We start from the raw sequence: 22893 nt of genomic DNA on the forward strand, positions 1-22893 counted from the left end.
TCACTATTTAAGTGTTCTGTAACATACTAAGCTTTGTTATATTGAGGCTTTGTTGTATTCTGCATTGACAGATCAAGGCAAACTGCTGCATTTGATTCGGTAACTACTTTGTAGAATAAACTCTAATACAAGTCAGTTGAGAATCAAAACCAAAATGTTTAATCATAAGTTACAATTGCCAAAAACATTTGCTCACCTGGGACAATAATGTCTCCAAAACCCAACAATGAAAATGGCATGTCACACAGTGTCGATGCAGAGTATTCAAGTCTAGGCACTCTAATAACCACAGGTAACTGTAAAACAGTATTTTAGAAGCCCACATAAATCTAATTTAAAGCATCCTGGTGTTTTGGATTTTTTTTGTTTGCTTAAATTAATAAACAGTTTTAATGTAATTAATTAATTGTTAATGCAGAACTTCAAAATAGGTAGAACCTAAAGTAAAAACCAGAAACCAACATAGAGAGTGGATTAAGCTTAAGGCAACAGGTGAGCTGGAACTTCAGATTTACAAATAATACGCACACACCAAAAAAAGTTAAAACAACATTTAACCATATAATGAGAATAACAAGTCTGGATTATTAACCTAACTACAGAGAATTGATCAATGATATCCAGGCCCTGAAGAGAAATTTGGACAGTCAGGTTTTCCCCAAAAGAATAGTCTTTTCAGAGGGAATCATTCAAAAAATCCAGTATCTGAAATACAATCCTTACTTTCTCATGGGGAGCTGAGCGTTCAGTAGGGACTTCCACCAAGTTTCCATCATTCTAGGATCAAACCCAAGTCAACAGGTATTTAATACTTAAAATAAAATAGCAGAAGCTGGCTATATTTTGTGAGAAAGTTATGCTGAAAAGCACACTATGAATTAGCTACGAAATGTCAGTATTTGTATGTTGCACGTATTAAAACAACTATTCATACCTTTTCACTGTTTCCAAAAGGACCAGCTGCAACTTCAACCATTATACTTGCCCCATTCTGAAATTAAGGTTATTTTTCAAAAGTTAGCATAATATTCATACTACATTTACAAAAACTGCTTGTACCTCATCTTACAATTCAGGGTTGGAAAAATCCTGAATATCAAAAGGAATGCACTAGTATCATACAGTATTGTTTTGCATTAAAAACATGTAGTCCAGCCTAAAAGAACTGTTAAAAAAAAACAAACAAAAAACAAGCCAAAACAAAAAAAACAACAAATCCAGTAGATGTAGCTGGAAGTTTAGATAAAAATGTGTCAGCTTTTTCTACCATGAGCTTTCTGCTTCGAAATAAAAGAAGGTACGCTTGCATACAGTTCATACTACACTGCAAGTGAGCACCACAGAAAGTCCTAGAGCATGTTCTGATATACGGGTGTTAAAAGCAAAAGGAGGAAGAAAACTGGAGGACAGTCATCTCTCATCATCACGCTGTCACACAATTGGGGACAGCTTATTTTTGGCCACGTGATTGCTGAAAACTTACTCATTTAACAAAATTTATGGCACCTACACAAGCATTATGCTCTACAGCCCCCACAAGATGAAACTTTAGACCACTGCTGTCTTAAATGGAGAAGAAGAAAAAGGAAGTCAGCATTTCTGCATCAAGAATACTGAAAACACTAATCTGTTTGACAAAAATACTGCCCCAATGACCAGACAATATTTTTGGTTTTATTTTAAAGATAAATTCACAGACATACCTTTGTGATAAATGGTGTTATGAAGACAAAAAATACATCATATAGAAGGAGAAGGCCCAGAAGTATCACACAGGACTGGCAAAAAAAGAAGAAAATATTACCGTAGTTTTTCAAGGACTGCGTAGTTAGATTCTGGTACCATAACTGTACTACCATGTTTAAAAAAAAAAAAAAAAAAACAAACAAACCCACAAAACAAACCACCTCCCCACCCCACTATGTGTTTATTCTGGCATAACATTTAAAACAGGATTAATTTCTCTTAGTTATTAAAAATGGTAAAGTTTTTTTTTTTAAATATATATTTCTTGAGTGTTGAAAACCTACTTCCTGACACTAAACTTACAGATTCATGGCATTAGAATACTTTCTTAAGGTAAGCAACTTACAGTACCTTAAAGTTGGGCATTTTCAGTGTTTTAATAAAGTTTAGGCAGAAAGCAACTCCTAAAATATCTTGCAAAATCCAAGCCCACCTAAAAATAAGAACACATTTTTACACATTGTTCAAACTACTGCTGGAATCTAAGCGCAATAACGATTTTAGATTTTGCTAGAAATAGCAAGATCACAAAATGGATTGGAAAGCAAGAAATTAGTTTTTAGGAAGTATTGCTATGAATACCACAAAAATACTAGTTTCAAGATGGTCCATTTACACTAGCCTCTGATCATAACTAGGTAACTGTCCTTTATCAGCGTACTACAGAGAGAATGAGTTCAAAAGAGGCCATAACAGGGCCTTGGTATTCACTTGTATGATTGCTCACTTGATTGGAAGCCCTACTTAACATCTGGCTCAAGATGCTACTTAGGATTTTACTATAATATTTCTGTATTTGTGGTTCTGTGCTTCCACTGGACCATAGGAAGCATAAGTCCGATGGTCCCTATGCTATTTTTGCACTTTTTTCCTCTGTGGCAATCATTAGCAATCAAGCTAGTTCTTCCTCATCTTCATAATTTTTTGTAACTCCTAATTACCACAGAGTTCATTTGTATAGCTTTGTTCTCTATTATCCCCATGCTTATTAAGCTTCATAAATACTTTCATGACTTTTTTGAAATCAGCACTGGAGTTTAGAAGGATGTCATGCTCCAGGATTAGTTATACGTTGGAAAGTTCATTAATGACAATTATTTATATTACTCTTTTAAGTCAGAACACATCACTTACCTATCTTCATTTCGAAACACTGCCCAGACAACAGCTGCTGCTATGCAGAAAACAGCAAGAAAAATAAGCCTCACTTCAATGTTTTTGTTGCAACATGCAATCCTAAAAGAAAATAATTAAATTAAAAAAGAAAGCCTGCAACAGCCAAAACACATGCCTGTGCTATCACGGGTGCTTAAGGTGACAAGGTGTTCTCATCCTGAGAGCCTGTCCTTTGCCCATTTGTTCTGTCTGGACTCAGGGGGGATTATTCTTGCAACTGCAGTACCAGTCTTTCTCTGGGCTGCATTAAAAACATGCCCACAGACAGAAAGCCAAGTTGGGCTTTGATAGCCAGTCCTCATTTTAGCAAACACAGCTAGGGAACGCAGCAAGCAGATGGATTTATTTAATCCATTTCTGTCTTGTAACAATTATTCCACCAGAACTGTATCAGTGAGGGACAGTCATGATTCCAAAAAGGGGTGGTGGTGGTGAAAAATCAATTTTAGGACACTTAATACAAGATTAAAAATGGAATAGTTATGTATTGCAAAATTGGGAGCCAATACCCGTTTCCACTCCCTACTCCATTTTCTGGGACAGTTCTTGAACTGATACTAACTGACAGAAGTAATACCTGTCCTGCAGCTTACACAAAACCTGCTGTCTTTTCTACCTGATCTCTATCTTTGATGTGATACTGGATCACCTGGCACTAATATCCTGTACTAAGTAACATGCAAACATAGTCTTAGGCTTCCAAGCTTATAAGCATTGTTCTTTGGGGAAAAGAACCGTTTGTTGCATTAAACATTAGGGTTTTTTTAAAGTGAAAATACAGGGGAGGAAAACAGAGACATTCCCATACTCACTAATACCTGCAGGATATTTAACTCAGAGCAGTAAGAAGAGGCTATCTGTATACTGATAACCCACTACCCGAGTTAGGACTGTAACTGCTAACATCTAACACAGAGGACACGAGCAATGTGTTGCCTTCGCAACACGTTAAACAAAATTCAATTTTGGTCTGTCACAGGCACAGTACAGATAAAGATGAGGGGGGGAAAAAAACTCTATCACCTATAGCATAGTACTTGCTCAGAACAGTCTGCTAAGAATTCAAAACTATTTAGCATTCCCATTGCCAAAAAAACAAAGTATGTACGGGATCCCCCCCTTAGAGAGTTAAAGTGAGCACACCCTACAGGCAACCAGAATTTTGTAAAACTGAGCTCAGATAACCAAGCAGAGCCTTTCAAATTTGATTATTGCAATGCTTTCAAATAAAGGTAATGCAGCAAATCTCCCACAACACTACTTTAACTGTTGATTATGCTACGGATACCTTTAATATCTGTCAAAGGAGCTTGTAATGTTCCTTTGTGACAGTCCCGCACACTAAACCACAGAGGAAACAATTTGTCAAACTGTTCTTGTATTCTCACACTACCTTGAATAGCAACCAGAAAATACCAAAAAGAAACCTCACATTTATAACAGTTGAAAAGTGTACAATACCTGCACTGCCCAAATGGTATTTCTCCTATTAATGCCGCAAGACAGTTGTATAGACTCATTGCAGATGCCAAGCAGAAGACTGATATTATAACATACACTAAATAAAAAGAATGGAAGATGGGAATCAGTGACAAAATACAATAGAAAAAATAGCAAACAGGAATCAAACACAATGATGTGTATGTGATATAAACCGTTAACAATTATAGCACTGCTTGATACGGTCATTGGAGACTATAGCCAGCAGATTACAGAAAGTGCTGAATTTTGAGCGTCTCTGCCATGACAAGAATTCTCATCAAGCAAAGACTTGAGTTTTGAAATTTTTTTAATTGAAAACTTTCCTCTTTTTTTAATTTTTCCTTCCTTTTCTCTAAGAAGAAACATGTCATCTGTTACCGCTTTCACATACTTTTATTTGGTTATGGCTAAAACCAAAGTGCTATTTTACAACTACAAGCATTCTCAATTGCCGATAATACTCCTCACTTCAAACTTTCCTTTTAAACACTTCACCTGCTTATGCATAAAAATTTCAGCATCCCCAACATCTGACTGATTATTTAGGTCACGTTTTAAGATGCTAAACACTCCATCCCTTCCAAAAATTTCTATGTAGCTAGGAATCACCTGCTTAGGAAAAAAAATCTACATTCCATGTTCTAACAACTTATAGTATATTGTGTGTTCTAACTTATGGTAAGCACCCTGAAATGTGGACAAATAATAAAACCAGTTGTTTGCTAGTTGGGTTTTTTGTCTTGGTTTTTTGGGTTTTTTTGTAGCGAAGGTCTGGCTAGAAAGCAATTCTGACACCTACAAAGAGATTACTGAAAAAGCAGCCAAGAAAGGTGAATTTTATAGTTGTAACCAAGATCATGCACCAGTATGATCTGTTAAGCCCCCAAGAGGCAAACCAAGAAGTTTTGCATAACAGGTTCCTCTGAAGTCAGTAAGAAATCAGCTGTTTAAGAAATCTCAAATTTTGAGGCAACAATGCAGAATCAATAATGCCTGAATACTTACAAAAAGAGATACAGAGAACTCCCATCAAAGAGCTCAGCTTTGCAACTGGCTTTGTGCTGGAAATGCTCCCTCCCTAGTACTTCAGCTACAGAATTGATCCAAGTAATGATACTAGGACTTACATTCACACACTATAGTAGTGACATATAAAAGAGTGTGTGTGTGTGTGTGGGGGGGGTTGCCTGTTTTTAATTAAATACAGATTTTTTTTCCCAGGACAGCATGTCATACTGTGGTAACAGCTTCTTTACCTCCAAGAAATTTCATATATGTCTGCTCCAAAGTGCACAGAACTACCGCTTCTTAGCAAAAAGCTATCACACATTTTCTTTGAACCATTCACATTTCTTCCTCCCACCAACTGATTTGTTACTCCTCTTCCTTTCTCCTTTAAAGAGGCCTCTTTCTTCACTTCTTCCTAAATCTCACCTGAAACGTCTCAGAGTAAACAGGGGACATTTTTAACCTAAATCTTTTGATCACATTAAAAGGTTCATCAGTCTTTTAGTGGGACAAGTTTACCAAAGGCAGCATTACCCACAGTCAAGATAACAAAAGCTAAACAAAATCAGAAGTCAGGATGGTGAAGTTTCTTTTGCAGAAGCAGAGGGTTAACTGGTAACAAATTCTAGGAAATAGTGAATTTAGGAAGCTTTCAGAATGAAAGTTACATTGTTCCTACTAAAAAGTGTAATTTAAAACAGTGTACATTTTCTAGTTGCATGATTTGAGGGCAGAAAAAAGAAAGAAAAAAAAATCAACCAACAGTTTGGAAACAACATTTTACTGGAATTGCATAAGAACTTAGGTTATTGCTAGTATGCCTGAGCTTATTCCATTACGGTAATGCCATTGCACCTCATACTTTAGTTAGGGCACTGCAACAACAAACTCAATGTCAGTGTAGCAATACCAATGTAACAAAACCCTTCACTCTAAACCTAAGTTATCATTGCCATCCTCCCAAGAACATCAACATAGAGCATGTACTTTTTTTACTAGTCGCTAGTCACCTCTCCTCCACACTACTTCATTCAGAATAAGCACTGTCAGGGCAGCCTTTGTAAAAGAGTAAAAGAAAGCTTCTTTTTTTAAGTAGCAACTGTATCTTTTCAACCATCAACTCATACATGGAGACAACAGTTAAAATAATTACTTTAATTTTAGTTGAGAAATCTAGCTTTTCAGACTCAGACACCTAATAAGATCATGCAGAAGAGTAAGTCAAATGAGATTATCCGCTGTTTCTTACCTAACCATTTGTAGAAGAAATACAGTAACACCAGCATGACACAACAGATGACAACAAACAAGATAACTGTTACAGGGGTGAAAGTAACATTTTCTTCCTTCTTCCGTCTTGTTTCTCTCTCCCCAGGAGTTGCTATTGCTTTCAAGTTCTCACTGTTTTAAGGAAATGACAAACACATTTACCTCAGATGACAGATTATGAAAATGTTTTACCTGGACCATACCATTATTAGACTTAAAAATTACAGAAAAATGGTATGCTTATTCTTTGAGTTTTTCTCCATTTTTTAATGGAGATACTCATTTCTAACCTAGCATAGATCACAAGGAAAAGATTCTTAACTGCCCTCCTTTCCAATCATGTGGCGACTGCCAACTTTAAGGAGTACCCCCAACCAAAACCCTGATCCATGTGAGGAAAAGTAGTCTGATATCCAAACTCTTAAACTCCTTTTCAGGATGCACACACTCAACTCTATGAGCATGTCACCTCAGACTACAATATATCTTGGGCTAAATGTAGTCAATCTGATAAATATGTCCATCATAAATCAAAATCCTGGGTATTACACACTGTTTTAAAACATCAACTACAGACATTAAGTGTCTGCAAAAACCATTCATATTAGCAGAACAAAGCTAGCTAAGTACTCATTCTTTTACCCTTACACCTCATAATTACAGTAAATGAAAGAGAGGGGGTGTAATTGGGGATTTTCACTGGGAGTATATACTCCACATTTATACCTCACCATGCAAAGTAAGGAGACTTAAATTGTTGTGTTTGTTCTTTGAGCAGATAGCCCTACTACTCTTCAGTACAGACACTAGTGCAACTTGCCCATCAGATAGCATGTTCCTGACGAATCCCAGGACCTACACATACAAAACGCTGAATTCAGCACTGAAACAGCTACCTTCAAAAGACAAAAACCCACAGGAGTAAGACACTTTGTTAGATGAGTCACCTTCTCGGAGGACATGCTTTGAATAAGCAGCTTTTTAAAAAAAAAGCTCACCCTAGATTTATGAAAGTGCACTTTAACAAGTTTAATATAATTACATCTAGGTATTTTTCAATATGGGAGACAGCATCACATTTTGTTATTTTAGCATTCAGTGCAGCCACACCCTATAGTACTGCAGGGTAAAAAAGCAGCATAATCAGGTCCAACCTTTAAAAAAGAAAGAAATATCCCCCCCTTCCACTTCTTTAATCTCTTTAAAATCACTAGATTTGCATAGCTAGTGGGAAAGAGGAAGCTGTTGTTATCACATACAACCCACCCCCTGTTGTTCTGGGGAACAAAGAAGGAGAACACCACTGAGAATGGGAAGCCCTAGGTAGCAGCACACACTGGCCCATTCAGTGTACGCAGACATCCAAGAAACACTGCAGAATAATACCATGCTCTGAAAGGCCAGCTATATCCAGTTTAACCCCAGACTAAAAACAGTTCTGTGCATCAAGCGTGCTTCACTTCACGAAACAAAGCCGCACACCCCTCAAGCACAGTGCAGAAACCCCTACTACCCCTCGTTTCCCTGCATTTGCCACATTCTACACCTCCCTTCCCTCCCCTTCCCTGCACAGGAACTGCTGCTGCCTCCTTGCCCCTGCCTAGTCCTACAGCTGCTATGGCCCTGGCTCTGTGGCTCCACCAGATAACACACAAAGCTGAAGCAGATAAGCCTGGTTGGACTTTAACTGTCTGGAGCCACCCAGACACAACCAAACTGCATTCCCCAGTGCTCCTAGTGACAGGAGCATGGTGCAGAGACATCCCAGAGGGTGCTGCACAGCTGGCTGGGATGAAGCAGTTGTACAGATCCCAGCCGATGCGGGCACTACATACAACTACGTATGTACCTCTTGGATCACTGGATTTTAAAGGTGTGACTAAAATACCTACTTTCTATCATGAGTACTGGAGTAGTGTGATGCTAGTTATAGAGTATTTGGCAATTTGTCAAAATGTTAACTCAGTCCTCTCCCAAGAGCTGCATTATCCCTCAGGGACTTTTATAATCTACCACTCAAGGTTTCCTCAAAGACATACAGTGATTTTTGCAAAGGTGGCAGCGCTCAAGCATTTCATGGCAAAACAGCTAATTGCACCTAGATCTTCTCATTTTTTTAACTATAACCCAAAAATAACATAATTTCTCACTGATCATAGTCACAGTTTTCACAAATTTGTAGTTCACATAATTTAAGTAGTTCCATTTAACAAACTTACAGTTCTGCTACTCCACTCCAGTAGCCTCCTAGTGCCACTGTAAACACAGCAATTAGGAAGATGACAACCATACTGCAATCAAACTCTGGCAAAGGTGGTGAATACAGAGTCACATTAACTTCACTTCCAAGTGTCTAGGAACAAAAACAAACAACAACAACAAAAACCCAAACAAGTTGGTCCATAAAGACAAAGAAATTATATTGCTTATATTCCAACAAGATGCACATTATGATTTCCCGCTTTTAACCTACACAACACTGAGAGCAAGTTTTCAACTTACTGCACAAGATATCCCATACGTTTGGTTTGGTCATTGTAAAGAAGCAATGCTTTCCATGCTACCTTTCAGGATGGTCAGGTTTGAAAACAACCCTATTACTACTGCTGTGGAAACATATGGATACCACAGGCAAAATGGTACTTCTTTGCATTCTTTCAACGCTTCTGAGAAGTTGTGCCTCTAGCCCAAAAGCTTTTCATCCCCCAAATATACCAAGTACTATCAAAGACTTCTGCTCTGCAGGGGAGCATATCCGAGTCAATGAACTTGAAATACAAACTCACAGGTCCACTGAGATATCAGCAGAGGTCTACCTCTAGCTCTTAGAACCACAAAACTCACAGTTCAGATATGGGTACGATGCTTCAGACAGGACACAGTGAAAACTCAAGCTGGCAGAAAGTTACTTAATAACAGGTTTACACAAACATGATTTGAGATGGATTCAAAAGACAAGAAAGCAATTTCATGCTACTTAAAAAATTAAGACCAAAGTAAAAAAACCAATCAGCTGAAGGACACTAAAGAAGATAGGAGGGAACAGGGAGACATAGCTGATACATAATTGTACAAAAATCTTGAAAGCAAAACCAAGATGCTTCCCTTTGACTGAAAGGTGAGATTTAAGAAACAAAAGATGATAATTTGACAGAAAATGGAAGGTGGTAGGGAAGAAAGTTTTGCTGTTGTAGTCAAAGTAAGTCAAGGCATCTAAAACAATCCTGCAGTGAAAACAGACTTCAGAGATGCAGCAGAAAAACAGATTTGTTAACAGCCTGCATGTGGGAGCATGCAGGAGAGAAGATGAACATGCCAGGCAGGTTTGGCTACAGGAAGATCAAACTGGCAGTGAAAAGACCGAATGGGAAGCTGAGTAGTGTAGTGGAATATACTGGCCATATGTGAAGAAAGCTGATTCATTTCAACATCTGAATTATCTAATTACAGATATTAACCTTACTGCAGGCTATAGAAGTAAAAATCATTCCTTTGCCTGAAGCTATGGAAGTTCAGAAAACAAGAAAGAAAATGAAATTCTAGTGAAACATTGCAGTTGTATGAAATGGAACATAACATTAGATAAAGGCAAAAAAACCTTGTTCAAATTACGGCATCCTGTATGTAAAAAGAGAAAACAAAACCCCAAACAGACCAAAACACAAACACACACAAAAAAGTGCCAAAAAACCTAAAGTCTTACACATTTTTAATATTAAATTCCACCATGTCTTAATCCAGTTTTTCCTTTAAGTTTCATAAATCTTATAAAGAATAATTCACATGAGAATCTAGAGTGATGTTTCCTTTTGTTCCGATTGTTCTGCTCTTCACTGAAAACTTTTCAAAGTCTCAACTTCCACCACAGGGAGCACTACAATCAAATACATCGCATCAGATAACTCTGCAAGAGACCTGTCCACTTACTAGAAGGTTTGTAACATTCTCCTATTGCTATCAAGACTCATAGTATACCTGACTCGAATAGTGAAAGCTAACAGAGATGAAATCTAAGAAAAAGCAGAAAGAATGCTTATACAAACTAGCTACCCTCTGACTGGTGCTGTCTCTCTCTTCTAAATAAAAGGAGAAAGTTGGAAGCCTTGAAAAGAGTTAAAACAGAAATACAACTGTAGTAGGAAGAGTACAATGGCTGCCAGCTTCTAAGCAGCACATATTCAAAACAACAGCTGCCAGTGACATGACAGAAGGCTTTGGCAAAAACTACATCAGAACTAGGAAAGGGTCACCTGTAGTCTAGGCTACTCACTACTTTTATCAAGACAGTCTCATTATAAGACAAAACCAAGTTATTTCATTCAACAGCAGTATGAGACATCATCTGGCATGCTAACCTACTAGCAAAGTTACTTTGGTGAATTACTATAGCTATACAGAAGTGATTCTACATGATACCACCCCAAGCAGCACTAGGTAATAAAGTGGTGCAGAGAAGATTCAGAACAAATTAGGGGTCTAACCTTGCCCTAGTTCCCTTTCCTGTTAGTAGGGCATATGTTAAAACCACTCAACTAAGCAAACACCACTTGTCTTGAAGGAACAAGTTTCAAGACAGAGGACAACCCCAACCAAAATGCAGTATTCACCAAGACTATGGCAGACTGAGGACAGTCATCACAAACCTTCAGTCATGTCAATGCTTGGCAACAACCAATCTTTAATGGGAACAGACAGAAAACAACCAAAGTCCTATACATCTAGGCACAGTTTCAGTTTGCATACTTACCTAAGACAACCTCCCATGGCAGCTCTGAAGATTAAGAGCAGAAACGGTGAAGTGAGCTCGCAAATTCAATCCAAGAAGCTAAGACTACACAGGTTAGTGCTAGCCTCTGCTATTCAGAGAAAAACATGTGCAGTGCAACTCCTGCCTAGCAAAGCTATTTAACACCAAATAAAAAACAAAACACAACAAAATAACAACAGAAAAAGCCACACTGAAGAAAAGATACTGTTTTCTTTAAAAGCCTCTGCAATATTCTGTATCCTAGTATTACATGTCAAGGAGAACAAACTCCAAATACCCCCAAAACAAACTCCCCTGCTTACAAAGTGTAGGAGACACCACAACTGCCACATTTTAATGACACACACTTGGCATCTCACCAGGAACTCATCAACAGACACTCAATCTATACTGCCTAACTGCTCTGTAACAGATGCTGTCATGCTATATAAACAGAGCTCATCATCTGGCAAAGACAAAAAAACCCTCACACCTTCCTCAAGATCCAACCTGATAAGGTACTGCTTGTCTGAAAGATATCATGCCAGTGGATACAAGCTCAACTGTTTTAGCCTCTGCGCTAAAGGAGCAGCCCTCTCAGGCTATAGCTCTTAACGTTTGTCAGGCATCTGCAATTGTATACAGGTCTACTGGAAGGATGCTTATCTTGTTTAGCGGGAAGACTTCTAAGATTACCTTCCCTCTGGTTAGGTATTATGTTTCCCATTCTTACTGTTCTAATTAATCAACTTCTCAAATTAACCTGAATTACGAAGACTAGCGCTTCCACGACTTCAAATCCATCTTCTTCTGTAAAACTGAAAGCAGTATCTATGCACATTCAAATCATGTAGACAACCATATCTGACCTGAAATTATTTTATTTATTTGTTCAAAAACTTAAGTTTATACAAACCATAACATGCTGAAGTTATATTACTTACCAGCTGCATATCTACTATGTCATTATATCTTATAAGAGCAACTGGAAGAGTTACATCTTCAAAATCAGTCTTGTTATCTGAAAGAGGAGACTTTTTAAAAGAGAAAGTGTCAGTGATAAGCATGTTGAGCCTAACCACAACGCAAGTTAGATCCCTAAAAGCAGATTATCCTTTAAATGTCAGTGTATTTCTAGGAAGGAAAAGAAAAAAAAAAAAAGTACTTAATCAAAACAGGCGATACTACCAACACATCTGGATTCATAAAGTTCTCGTGCTTTTATAGTATTACAAGGGATAATCAAAACTCTGGTTTTATTCTCTATGCTTTTAAAACAAGATTAACTTTTCATGATAATCACACAAATTCATAAATTGCAAATATTTGTTCACACATGTTGCAGCTGTAATAGAGAACAAAACAGCAACAGAAGTATCTGTAAAGGTATCTCAAAAGGCCTTTTTTCATTTCCAATTTTGGATTACATTTTCCTAGCTTATTTTTGTCACACATGTCTAAACCAAAGTATCACTTAAGATTACAGGGAGTTCAGAGTACACTAAAATTAGGGAATGATAAAGACAAGCATTTGCATTCAGAACCATGATTAATGATACAAGGAACAGATTAAAAATACAATTCAGCCGTAGATACTTTTAGGCAATACAACACAGCGTTGCACAGAGCTACCTCAGAATGACCCTCTCAGTCTCAGGAACAGCAGTGGCGCCAGCACAGTGGTCCGTGGGGAAGGTTAATGACTCATGCTGGAATCCCACACATTTCCAGGGTCCTCTGCTTTTGGGGTTTCTCTCAGCTAACGCTGTACAACACTGCATTGGTCCAAACAGGTAAGACACTATTTCACTACAGAAGAAAACTGTATGTTGTAACTTACCAGCCTAGGTTTACTGGCAATCAGCAGCATCTTAGCACCCAAACTTTGTGCAATTCTTGCTTTCTCCAAAAAAGTGCAGTTTCCTCTCATCACTACGACTGCTTTGTCCTTCATTAAGCCAGAGGGAACTTCAGAAGAATTGCAGAGTACTGTAGAAGTCAGATTTTCCAGAGACCTGAAAGTCTGCAGAGAGAAGAGGGAGGAGAAGAATGTGATGAAAGTAGGAAATTTGATACTGCAAACTAATCTAGAAGACATTACTATGCTCCCTAATTTGAGGTTTGCCAGAAAGAGGTGTAACAGAAAGGAATCATTAATTCAGGAATATAAAATCAGAGCAGCAGTTCCTACAGCCTGCAATACTGAGGGACATTTAGAGCAGCGTATAGCTGAAATATCTGGCTGTTTGTCCTGGTTTCGGCTGGGATAGAGTTAATTTTCTTCCTAGTAGCAGGCATAGTGCTGTGTTTTGGATTTAGTAGGAGAAGAATGTTGATAACACGCTGATGTTTTCACTTGTTGCTGAGTACTGCTTATGCTAGTCAAGGACTTTTCAGCTTCCCATGCTCTGCCAGGCGCACAAGAAACTGGGAGGGGGCACAGCCAGAATAGTTGATCCAAACTGACCAAAGGGCTATTCCATACCATATGGCGTCATGCTCAGTATAGAAACTGGGGGCGGGGGGGTGGCCAGGGAGCAGCGATCGCTGCTCAGGAACTGTCTGAGTATCGGTCGGCGGGTGGTGAGCAATTGCATTGTGCATCACTTGCTTCGTGTATCATTATTATTATTATTATCATTATTATACTGTTACTATTAGCATTACTATTTTACTTTATTTCAATTTTTAAACTGTTCGCATCTCAACCCAGGAGTGTTTCTCACTCTTACTCCTCCGATTCTCTCCCCCATCCCATCGGGGTAGGGGGAGTGAGCGAGCGGCTGTGTGGTGCTTAGCTGCTGGCTGGGGCTAAACCACGACACTGTTTCTAAATGCAACTTCACAGCAGTTGTTGCTGTAATTTAAACATAAGAAACTGGTTATATAGAAACATCACTGTTTGTAGTTCTAGGGAATCCAATGTACACTCTGTGACACTTCCAGGCTTCACAAACCAAAAGAGCACTGACAGATACAACATAACCAGAGTTCCGAACTATACTACTTGTTCAAAAACAGTTGGCGAGCCTGATATTACTTATTACAAAAGAATTTAAAAAAAAAAAAAAAAGACTTCTATCCTTATTTCAAAGTTCAATTCCATATTGACAATTATTTTTAAATTGTTGTCAGTTTTCTTTAGTTAGTGAAGACATCCCAGTGGCCAAAGTAGCACAGCAAAGATGTTTGGGGCAGACAAATGATTTTTATTCTGTTTTACATTGAGTTAACCTGCTAATGAATGACAGGAGGGAAGGGAGAGAAGAGTGCCTTGATCACTTGCAAACACAAAATATTTCCTGTTTATAAGAAGAGTGCCTAAAGAAGGACAAAAAAAAAAAAAAAAAAGATTTGTTTCTGCCTCACACACTAGTTCAGCTCAAAGACACACACTCAGAAAATATGGCATGACGATACATTCCAGGTAATCTCCTATTCCACCACATGTTTTCAAGACAATTAAACAGAAGAGCAAACTGATGAATCAATATAAGAAATATGTTTCACAAGTTTAAAACATTTTTGTAAACAAATAAACAGAAGTTTTACTCCCAAATCTAAAACTTGGACATACTGATAACACCTGAAGAAAGAAATTAACAATATTAGTTGAATATATAAACATATTTAAAACCAGTTCTAAGCACAGAGAGGGTATCGCCTTCATAAACTTTAGGGGCTTTTTGAAGTACAGAAATGTTCACTACAGAGATTTGGGGGGGGGGGGGGGGGAGCACCACACAACCCAAAAAGGTAAGTATTCAATGTAGGACCTATTTAACTCAAAATTTTGAAGACCAGTTATAGCTGATCCAAATTCATATTGCATTCTAGTTTTCTTAGGGAGTATGATTATAAGCTACTTACAGCATTGTCCAGGCTCTTTGGAAGAGATATCCAATTAGAATTGTAAATTATGCAGTAATCCTTTGTTACTGGAGGCACACCATTTCCAGAAGCATGCAGGATCCCCTCATCTGCAGTTACCTGCAACAAACCAGAGTGTTCTGAATTAAACAAAGTTCAAACTATCAGTATATTCTTCTAAAAAGCTGTTATGAAGAGAAAGAGCTGTTTGGGGAAAAGGAGTTTATTCAATTAATTATTTTACATAATGATTGATTTCATGAGAGATGGGTAGCTTGAAAGCAGGATGGAAAAATAGTAAAAATCAAGTCACTGTATAAAACTATTTATCATCACTTCAAATAGAATGTACTTGTCACATGTACAGTTCATGTCACTACGTAGAATACCATCAAGAAACCCAGGTAAATGATTTCAGATTCCGTATCTCACACTTTCCAAAAAGTGTAAAATTTTACATAGAAAGCAATTAAACTAGCACATGGAAAAGTGGATTAAAGTCTTTCTCTCCTTGCAGACTCTAGAATTTCCCCTACTAATAAAGGTATTATATGGCAATTCGTAGAATATTTTTTTATCAAATAACTCTAAACACAAAGAGATCACCTAGTATAAGAATAATTTGTGTAGGTAAGGAAATACTGGTGTCTCTTAAGATTACTCTCAGAGTCCCTCATGTAATATGATTTCTGTTATTTACTAATAGATAGGAATTTTAAAACTTCTGATAATTTTAGGGATACATACTTCTCCCCAAGCATTACTATACTAATAAAGGTCAGGTATCTAAGTGGATAAATGAACAGACTAAGGATTAGATGTAGCTACAGCTGTGAAGTAGTGAAAACAAATTAAGTGTCACTTGTATCTCAAAGAAGTGTCACCTTAAGAAAACTGGGAGATGATCTCATTTCAACTGTTTTTCTTGAGAGAGAAAGTGACCTCCAATACCAGGAAGTACCAATAGATTAAAAAAGAAAAATTAAATCCTGTTGTAAATTCCAGGTTTGTCTGAAAGAACACTGAGATATTAAGCTAGAAGTAGGCATGGTAAGGGGGGAAAGCCCAAATACTTGTCAGATATACAATGCTAATCATTAACAGTGCCTTTCTCCTCAGGCTAGCATATCAGTATTCTGCAGCAAGCGAGAACTAGAGAGAAAAGAAAAACATGTGACGATATTGTTTCAGAGGTTTATGTCTGCCTGGTTTGAATAGCAAAAAACCTTCTTCAGAGGAATCCTTTATATTGGCCATAGCACATGAACATCTGCTGGGAGAACTGTGTCAAAGGGCCTGAGCACATTAACTGTTTAACATATAACAGCTCGTCAGCTGTCAGCTAAAGTAAGTTGCTCCATGATTTACGATCAGCACAAAAATTATCAAGCTTCCCTCTTAAGTGCACTCACCTCAAAGTATAAGCTAATGGCAAATTAAAAGCAATAAAGACTTCCAACAGGTGCAAACCCCAGATGTTTCCATCTACTAAAAGCTCTTTCTGCTTCACAAAGCGTGTGTTCTGGGTTCCCGGAAATCAAGTGTTAATGCTACACAAGCGTAAGTCTACCTAGAAGGAGTGATTACTTGCTTATTTGATACACGTGTTTTGTTTGGCAAGCTTCCCTTCTCTGGGGATGAACCAGGGAACACAGTTCTGGCCCATGAGGTTGGGGGAGGGAGCACCAGAGCACAACATTTACCCTCACGTATTCATTGCTGAGCTCTGAAGACAGCATTTAGAAGTTAAAAATGAAGAGAAACGCTACATGCTACACCTCGCTTGGAACATCCCCACTGAAATTCTGTTGCATCCAGCTGAACTTCTATTATTTTCCAATTGCTTTGGCATCCTCCTTTCACAACAGACAAGAGCTACTAGTTTAGGTACATGGCCTTGCAGGCAGCTGTGCCACTAAACAGCACAAAACACATCTTACTCTCAGCGTACATGCAAAGTAAAAATTTCTTACTGAGCACATTTGCAATCTTGTTACTTAAGTAGAAGACTAAGAGTGTGTCCATAAAACTGCTCCTGAAAAGATTAACCTGCTTCCACAGCCTGACTTGCTCCAGCATAAAAATATTCCTATGTGGATGGCATAGAGGTGTGACAGCTGTCCTTACCTGAAGGGGCATCATCATCTCCTTTCACTTGAGATTCAGACAATTCCCAATGGCCCCTCCCCTTCAAACAAATTTCTTCCTATTTTTGACAGGTGGATCCCTCATTGTATTTCCTTCCTTTACCACCTTTAAACTTTTCTTGTATAATTCCTTATCTCTGATAGAAAAGAAGACATCTGATACTGTCTCTTAATCCTTATTTTTCCTAACACGTCCCTGTCACTGCAGGGAAATAAGCCTGGGCTGACTGTTGAGCTTTAGAGTGCACCGGCAACCCCACCCTGTAGAATACTGGAAGTTCTATGAACCAGTGGACACAGGAGACCAAACTAAGCCTGTATTTACAATATCCATCACAGTTAGCGTCTAGATAAGACACACAAGATACTCAAAGGTACAGAAGAGGGAGAAGGTATTTTGTACATAGCAAGTAACAACAAAAACCTCACAGAAATGTAAAAAGGTAGGAAAAAAATAGCCATGAACAGAACAAGCATCATTTCGTAGTTCTGCCAGTGGCCCTGTGACATGCACAAACTGTCCCTCCTTCCCTCCCTCTGGGCATTGCGACCCAGGGGAACCGGTGCCCGTGCTCAGAGAGCAGCAGTGGTCCTTCCCTGAACACCTACTACCTTCCCGAGTGCTAACTCCCCGTGCTGTTAGTCTCAGGATACTGTTCTTGAGGCTGAATGAGCTGGTCTAATGCTCAGCACTGCCACAGCTGCATTTGTACAGGACACAGGGCCTGCAGTCTTACAGGAGGGCAGGAGAAGAGCCTTCCTTTGTCAGCAGCAGCAAACCAGTGGGTTAAGGAGCAAAGCCACTCTTCAGAAAATCCCAATGCAACTAACGACAGCTACGCGGGACTTACAAACAGCAAGAGAGCACTTCGTAAAGAGACACAAGCTACCTCACCCAAAGGCATTCTCAAGGCACTAACAAACTGCACTGTGCACCTACTGCTGAGCACATCCAGTGGTGACTTCCTACACAGGAAAAGTACTCTGCATTCTGCCTTACCAAAACAAGAAAAAAATTATGTTAAGAACAAGCAAACAAACAAAAAACCCCCAACAACAAAACAACTTAGTGGAGCAGCATTTAATGCTGATATGTCCTTCATACTGCTTAAGCAGATTACAGAGATTTCTAGCAGATTACAGAGGTTTCTGGCTTCCCCATTTCATTACTCCATTAGGCAGAAAGCAATCTACCAGATTTCCACGGCAATACGCAGCTGTGTGCAGAGAGAAGCCACAAAGATGTCCCATACAGGAACCAAAATGGCACTGGAGATGAACAAGCCAAAAGCCAGGACACACACACAAACCACGAGCCTCCCCCCCCTTCCCCAGCACCCTAATTTAAACACCTCTAGAAACATCAGCGTTGATCTACGCAGGCACCGTTGAGATTTGTTACCCAAACCCACCAGCGCCTGACGGGAGCCCGGGCCCGGCCTTCGCTCCCCGGGCGCAGGGAGAGGGCAGGGGCTCGGGGGAGGCGGGGGGGGGACCGAGGGGCCTTGCCCGCGGCAGGCCCGAAACCGCCCCGGACGCCCTTCAGGGCCAAACCGCCCCAGAGGCGTTCGGAGGCGGGGGCACACACCAGCCCGGCCGGCGGAGACCAGAGCTCCGCGGTCCCTGCCCGCGGCGGTCGGGGTCCTCCAGGGAACGGGTCCGGGGGGATCAGGCGGGCGGAGGAAGCCCCGCGCCCGGCAGAGGACGGGGAGCGACGGGCGGCCCGGCCGGCGCCTCCGCCACCCGCGGCCCTGCCGCCACCCCGCACTCGCCCGGGCCGCCTAGGCCGGCCCGGGCGCCGGGCCCCAGCGCCTCCCGCGGCCAGGGCAGCGCAGCCCCTTACCGGCGGGAGCAGCAGGCCCCACAGCGCGGCCCACAGCAGCCCGGCCGTCCACATCTTCCTCAGCGGCCGCCGCCAGCTGCTCGGGGAAGGGCCTCGGCTGGGCTCGGGCTCCCCACGGCGCCTTCCAGCGCCGCCGGCTCCCGGAGAGGCGCCACTTCCTCTTCCGTCCGCCGCGGCCGGTGGGGGCGGCGGCTGCGGTTGCTGCGGCCCCCGGCACGGCGCGGCCCCCGGCACGGCGCGGCCCCCGGCACGGCGCGGCCCCCGGCACGGCGCGGCCCCCGGCACGGCGCGGCCCCCGGCACGGCGCGGCCCCCGGCACGGCGCGGCCCCCGGCACGGCGCGGCCCCCGGCACGGCGCTCCCGAAATGCCCCGTCCCGGCTCCTGCCGCGGGGCTGCTTCCCGGCGGGGCGGGTGCGAAGGCGTCCGTCGCGGGGAGAGCCGGCACGGCCCACGCGTGTCCTGCTGACCGCCGGGGCTGCCCCCCCGCCGTGTTTCTTTTCCCCTTGTTCTCTCGGTGCGGTTGTCTGGGTGGCCAGCAGCTGTCAGCTTGCCGGGCTCCCCACCTAGCCGCTCCGAGACGTGCGGGTTTTTAGGTACTTAACGCTACCTGAAACCCTTCACAGCCATTACGAATGAACGGGAACCGTCCGGTTTGCCCCACATCTCCCGAGCCGAATCTGAGTGTTTCATCTCGCTCCGTCTTTCTGGATGATCGAGCAAGCGCGCAAAGCTGCGGGAGGGGGGCACGACGAGGGTAGCAGTGGCTCTTCAGTGAGAGCAACAAGTACAAGAAACAGCAAAACAGGACCTAGAACAAAAGGTTGAGGGAATTTGCATTGATTTGCAGGAAGCAGAGAGACTGAAACAGCTGTTATTTACCAGCTGAGGAAGTTGTGCAACATCTTTGACTGGAGATTTTTGAGCACTGCTTACGCTGTCGGGCCAACGCGCACAGGGAAGTGGAAGAGGCAAAGATAAGAAAGATTGTTGGAGAAAAGAGGATAAGTGGCCATGAGCGAGATGGCGGAGGTGTGAGGGAAGAGGGAGAAGCAAAAGGGTGAAAGTTGAGCTGCAGAGCAGCATTAGTAAATCAAAGCCTTAAGCGGGTAACCCACTTGCTTGAGTTGCTCACAAACTAAGTGGTTGTTAGTTATTACTACTGAGTAAAGAGGTTCCTGCGCGTGTCATTTTCCCACTGTGTGAATTTAAGGACAAAGCCATGTAAAATATCTACAGGGAACATTTCCCACTGCCTTATGGCAATTTTCCAGTAAGCTGCTCTGTTGCTGTAAAAATCCGAATAACATTTACCTACCTGTAAATAAGTAGTTTTTTGATCAATACAGATATTTTGATGATAACAGGCAAGCTCTCTTCCCCCCCTCCCAGTGACGATCTGCAATTCATCTTTATATCAGCAACAGGACAGGCTGATGCATCTTGTAGACTTGCTAGACTGCAAAAGTGTGTCTAACAATTTAACGTGCTTAAACAGTGAAAGGTAATGGCACACCATGACACAGCTAATAATTCATATTTCATGCAGAATTGCTATTTAAAAAAAACCCAGCTAGTACCTTGTCCATCTGTGTGTTTCTATTTTGGTGCTGTTGTCAGAGTAACCATGACGCTTTGCGCCAACTACTCTCTCTTCTTCTGAATCTAACAAGATCTGGATGATGAATTAATACAGATTACGTCAATAAATCTATCAATTCTGTGATCTGTAAAGAGCTAAGGGTATGTACATGACAGTGTATTTCAGGCATGGAGGAAGTGTTTAATTTGAATTGCGAGTGCGTAGCTGCTCACAGGATCAGATTCCATGGGGTGTCCTGCCCTATCAAATACTAATCTCTCCCCTTGCATTCCCCAAGAAAGGACAGCAGTTCTTATTCTGTCTGCAGCTGAAAAAAAAATGAGCCGAGGAGAAATACTAGGAGTACAATTTCCTTTTACTTAAAGCGTATGTTTGGTTTGATCTCCCCTGCCTTGATGCATGTTTAAAGATATTGTGTAAACAACTCTTACGTTAAATATATTCCCTGCAGTCCAGCAGGACGGTGCAGGTTAGGAATGCCTGCACTGAAGAGCCTTAATGTTAGCTCAGGACATGGGCAGCTCGCATTCAGGACATCAATAAAAACTTCTTAGGTAATCTTTATTGGCAACGTAAGTAGTCCCTAATTTTTACCATTAGCTTTAATGTGTGACCAAAACTAAACCCAGATGATCTCGTCTCAAATTTCAGTACTATGATAAAAACTAGATTTTATTCGTATGTTATTTCCAATCCCAGGCAAAGAAAACTAGGTTATAAAGACATTCAGAGCCTGAAGAATGACTACAAAGCCAAAAATATTTTTTTTTTCCAGTTGTAAACCTGAAATTCTTTATTTGGCATGAACAATACAGCTTCTATTCATAATCAGTGTAAGATACTGAAAATCCACACCAAGAATTGCATCCTTTCTATACCACCATAATTATTTTCAGAGAAAATAAGAGAAACTCCACTCAGAAAAATCCCTTTCCCAACCAAAACATCAACATGAAATAAATTCTGTAACTCAGCTCAGGCATTCCTAAAGCATTTCAAAGCATTAAGGAACAGATATGTTTAATGTAGGCTTTGAGCACATTAGTTAGAAAGTGGAAACTGAAGCTAAATAACCATTACCACAGAAAAGACACTGCTTAAATACTATACATACATAGAAATTTTTTTCAAAGGGATAATGAAATTATCCCTTCCTTCCTCCTGCCTGTTTTCCACCACATACGCACACTTCTAAACAGAAATTATTTGACTTACAAGGAAAGACATCTAAACATCCTCCATTCCAAGGCCATTCTCCTGACTCTCCCACTGCAGTAAGTGCTACTTTATGTTTTTTTCATATTCATCAGCCTCTTGGCTTTTGAGTAAACTTATTCCAACCAATCTGCCTTTTTCTGTTCCTTTTCCTGTATTTCGTTATTCAATTAACTTTGCTCTTCCAGTAGCTTAACTTTGAATTACTGTCTAATTCTGTTAATTTTGCATAAAATACCATAAACAGAAAATAGTTGCCTTGTTAGGTAGGCAGATTTGGAAGGGTGGCTATCAGTACTCTTAAGGTATTTAAGAGAAAACATATGGCATCATTTTTAAAGGACTAAGACTGTAAAAGAGACTAGACTCTGCTCACTAAACAGTTACGTTGCACAAAAATCAGTAAAGGGGATTTTGGGTTCATTAATCAATACACAAACTTCAAAGGGATGAAAGAATTTTTAATATCTTGTATTAATTTCTACAAACTAAGAGAGAACGCTGAACCCAATACTGAATGTAAATATATTTCTAAGAAATTTAGCGGATGGTAGAGTAATAGGGCAGAATGAAGTAGGTGACAAGGAAAAGGAAGTGGCTTAACCAAAGAAAATTTTACCCCGTCCTATAAACTGTGTCTTTCATCAGTGCTTCATATTTTCACAGCTTTTTGGCTGGAGCCTGGAACAAGACAGCAAGATAGCACTGTGAGACCTCTTGATTAAAGTGACACGGGGAATATTGTTATGAAAACCTGCCGTCTCTGTGAGACATACACACGTGGCAAAG

The 22893-nt window shown here is 40.5% G+C and overlaps 1 protein-coding gene across 4 annotated transcripts in view; it reads right to left on the reverse strand.

Moving 5' to 3' along the window:
- The window catches only part of SPPL2A (signal peptide peptidase like 2A), a 29576-nt gene extending 10234 nt beyond the window's left edge, over positions 1 to 19342 (reverse strand). For 3 of the 4 annotated variants that reach the window (XM_075713602.1, XM_075713601.1, XM_075713603.1), the window contains exons 1-13: positions 19289 to 19342; positions 15299 to 15418; positions 13269 to 13451; positions 12373 to 12462; positions 8901 to 9034; positions 6662 to 6813; positions 4384 to 4480; positions 2881 to 2982; positions 2098 to 2179; positions 1704 to 1778; positions 935 to 991; positions 724 to 777; positions 197 to 296 (exon numbers count right to left, since the gene is read on the reverse strand). In XM_075713602.1, the coding sequence (XP_075569717.1) occupies positions 197 to 296; positions 724 to 777; positions 935 to 991; positions 1704 to 1778; positions 2098 to 2179; positions 2881 to 2982; positions 4384 to 4480; positions 6662 to 6813; positions 8901 to 9034; positions 12373 to 12462; positions 13269 to 13451; positions 15299 to 15418; positions 19289 to 19342 (1300 nt within the window). The remainder of the gene's footprint in view (positions 1 to 196; positions 297 to 723; positions 778 to 934; positions 992 to 1703; positions 1779 to 2097; positions 2180 to 2880; positions 2983 to 4383; positions 4481 to 6661; positions 6814 to 8900; positions 9035 to 12372; positions 12463 to 13268; positions 13452 to 15298; positions 15419 to 19288) is intronic. The other variant, XM_075713604.1, reaches the window with a different exon arrangement.
- Positions 19343 to 22893: the final 3551 nt, after the last annotated feature.

The sequence above is a fragment of the Pelecanus crispus genome, chromosome 7 (genome assembly GCF_030463565.1).
Source record: "Pelecanus crispus isolate bPelCri1 chromosome 7, bPelCri1.pri, whole genome shotgun sequence".
Taxonomy (NCBI): domain Eukaryota; kingdom Metazoa; phylum Chordata; class Aves; order Pelecaniformes; family Pelecanidae; genus Pelecanus; species Pelecanus crispus.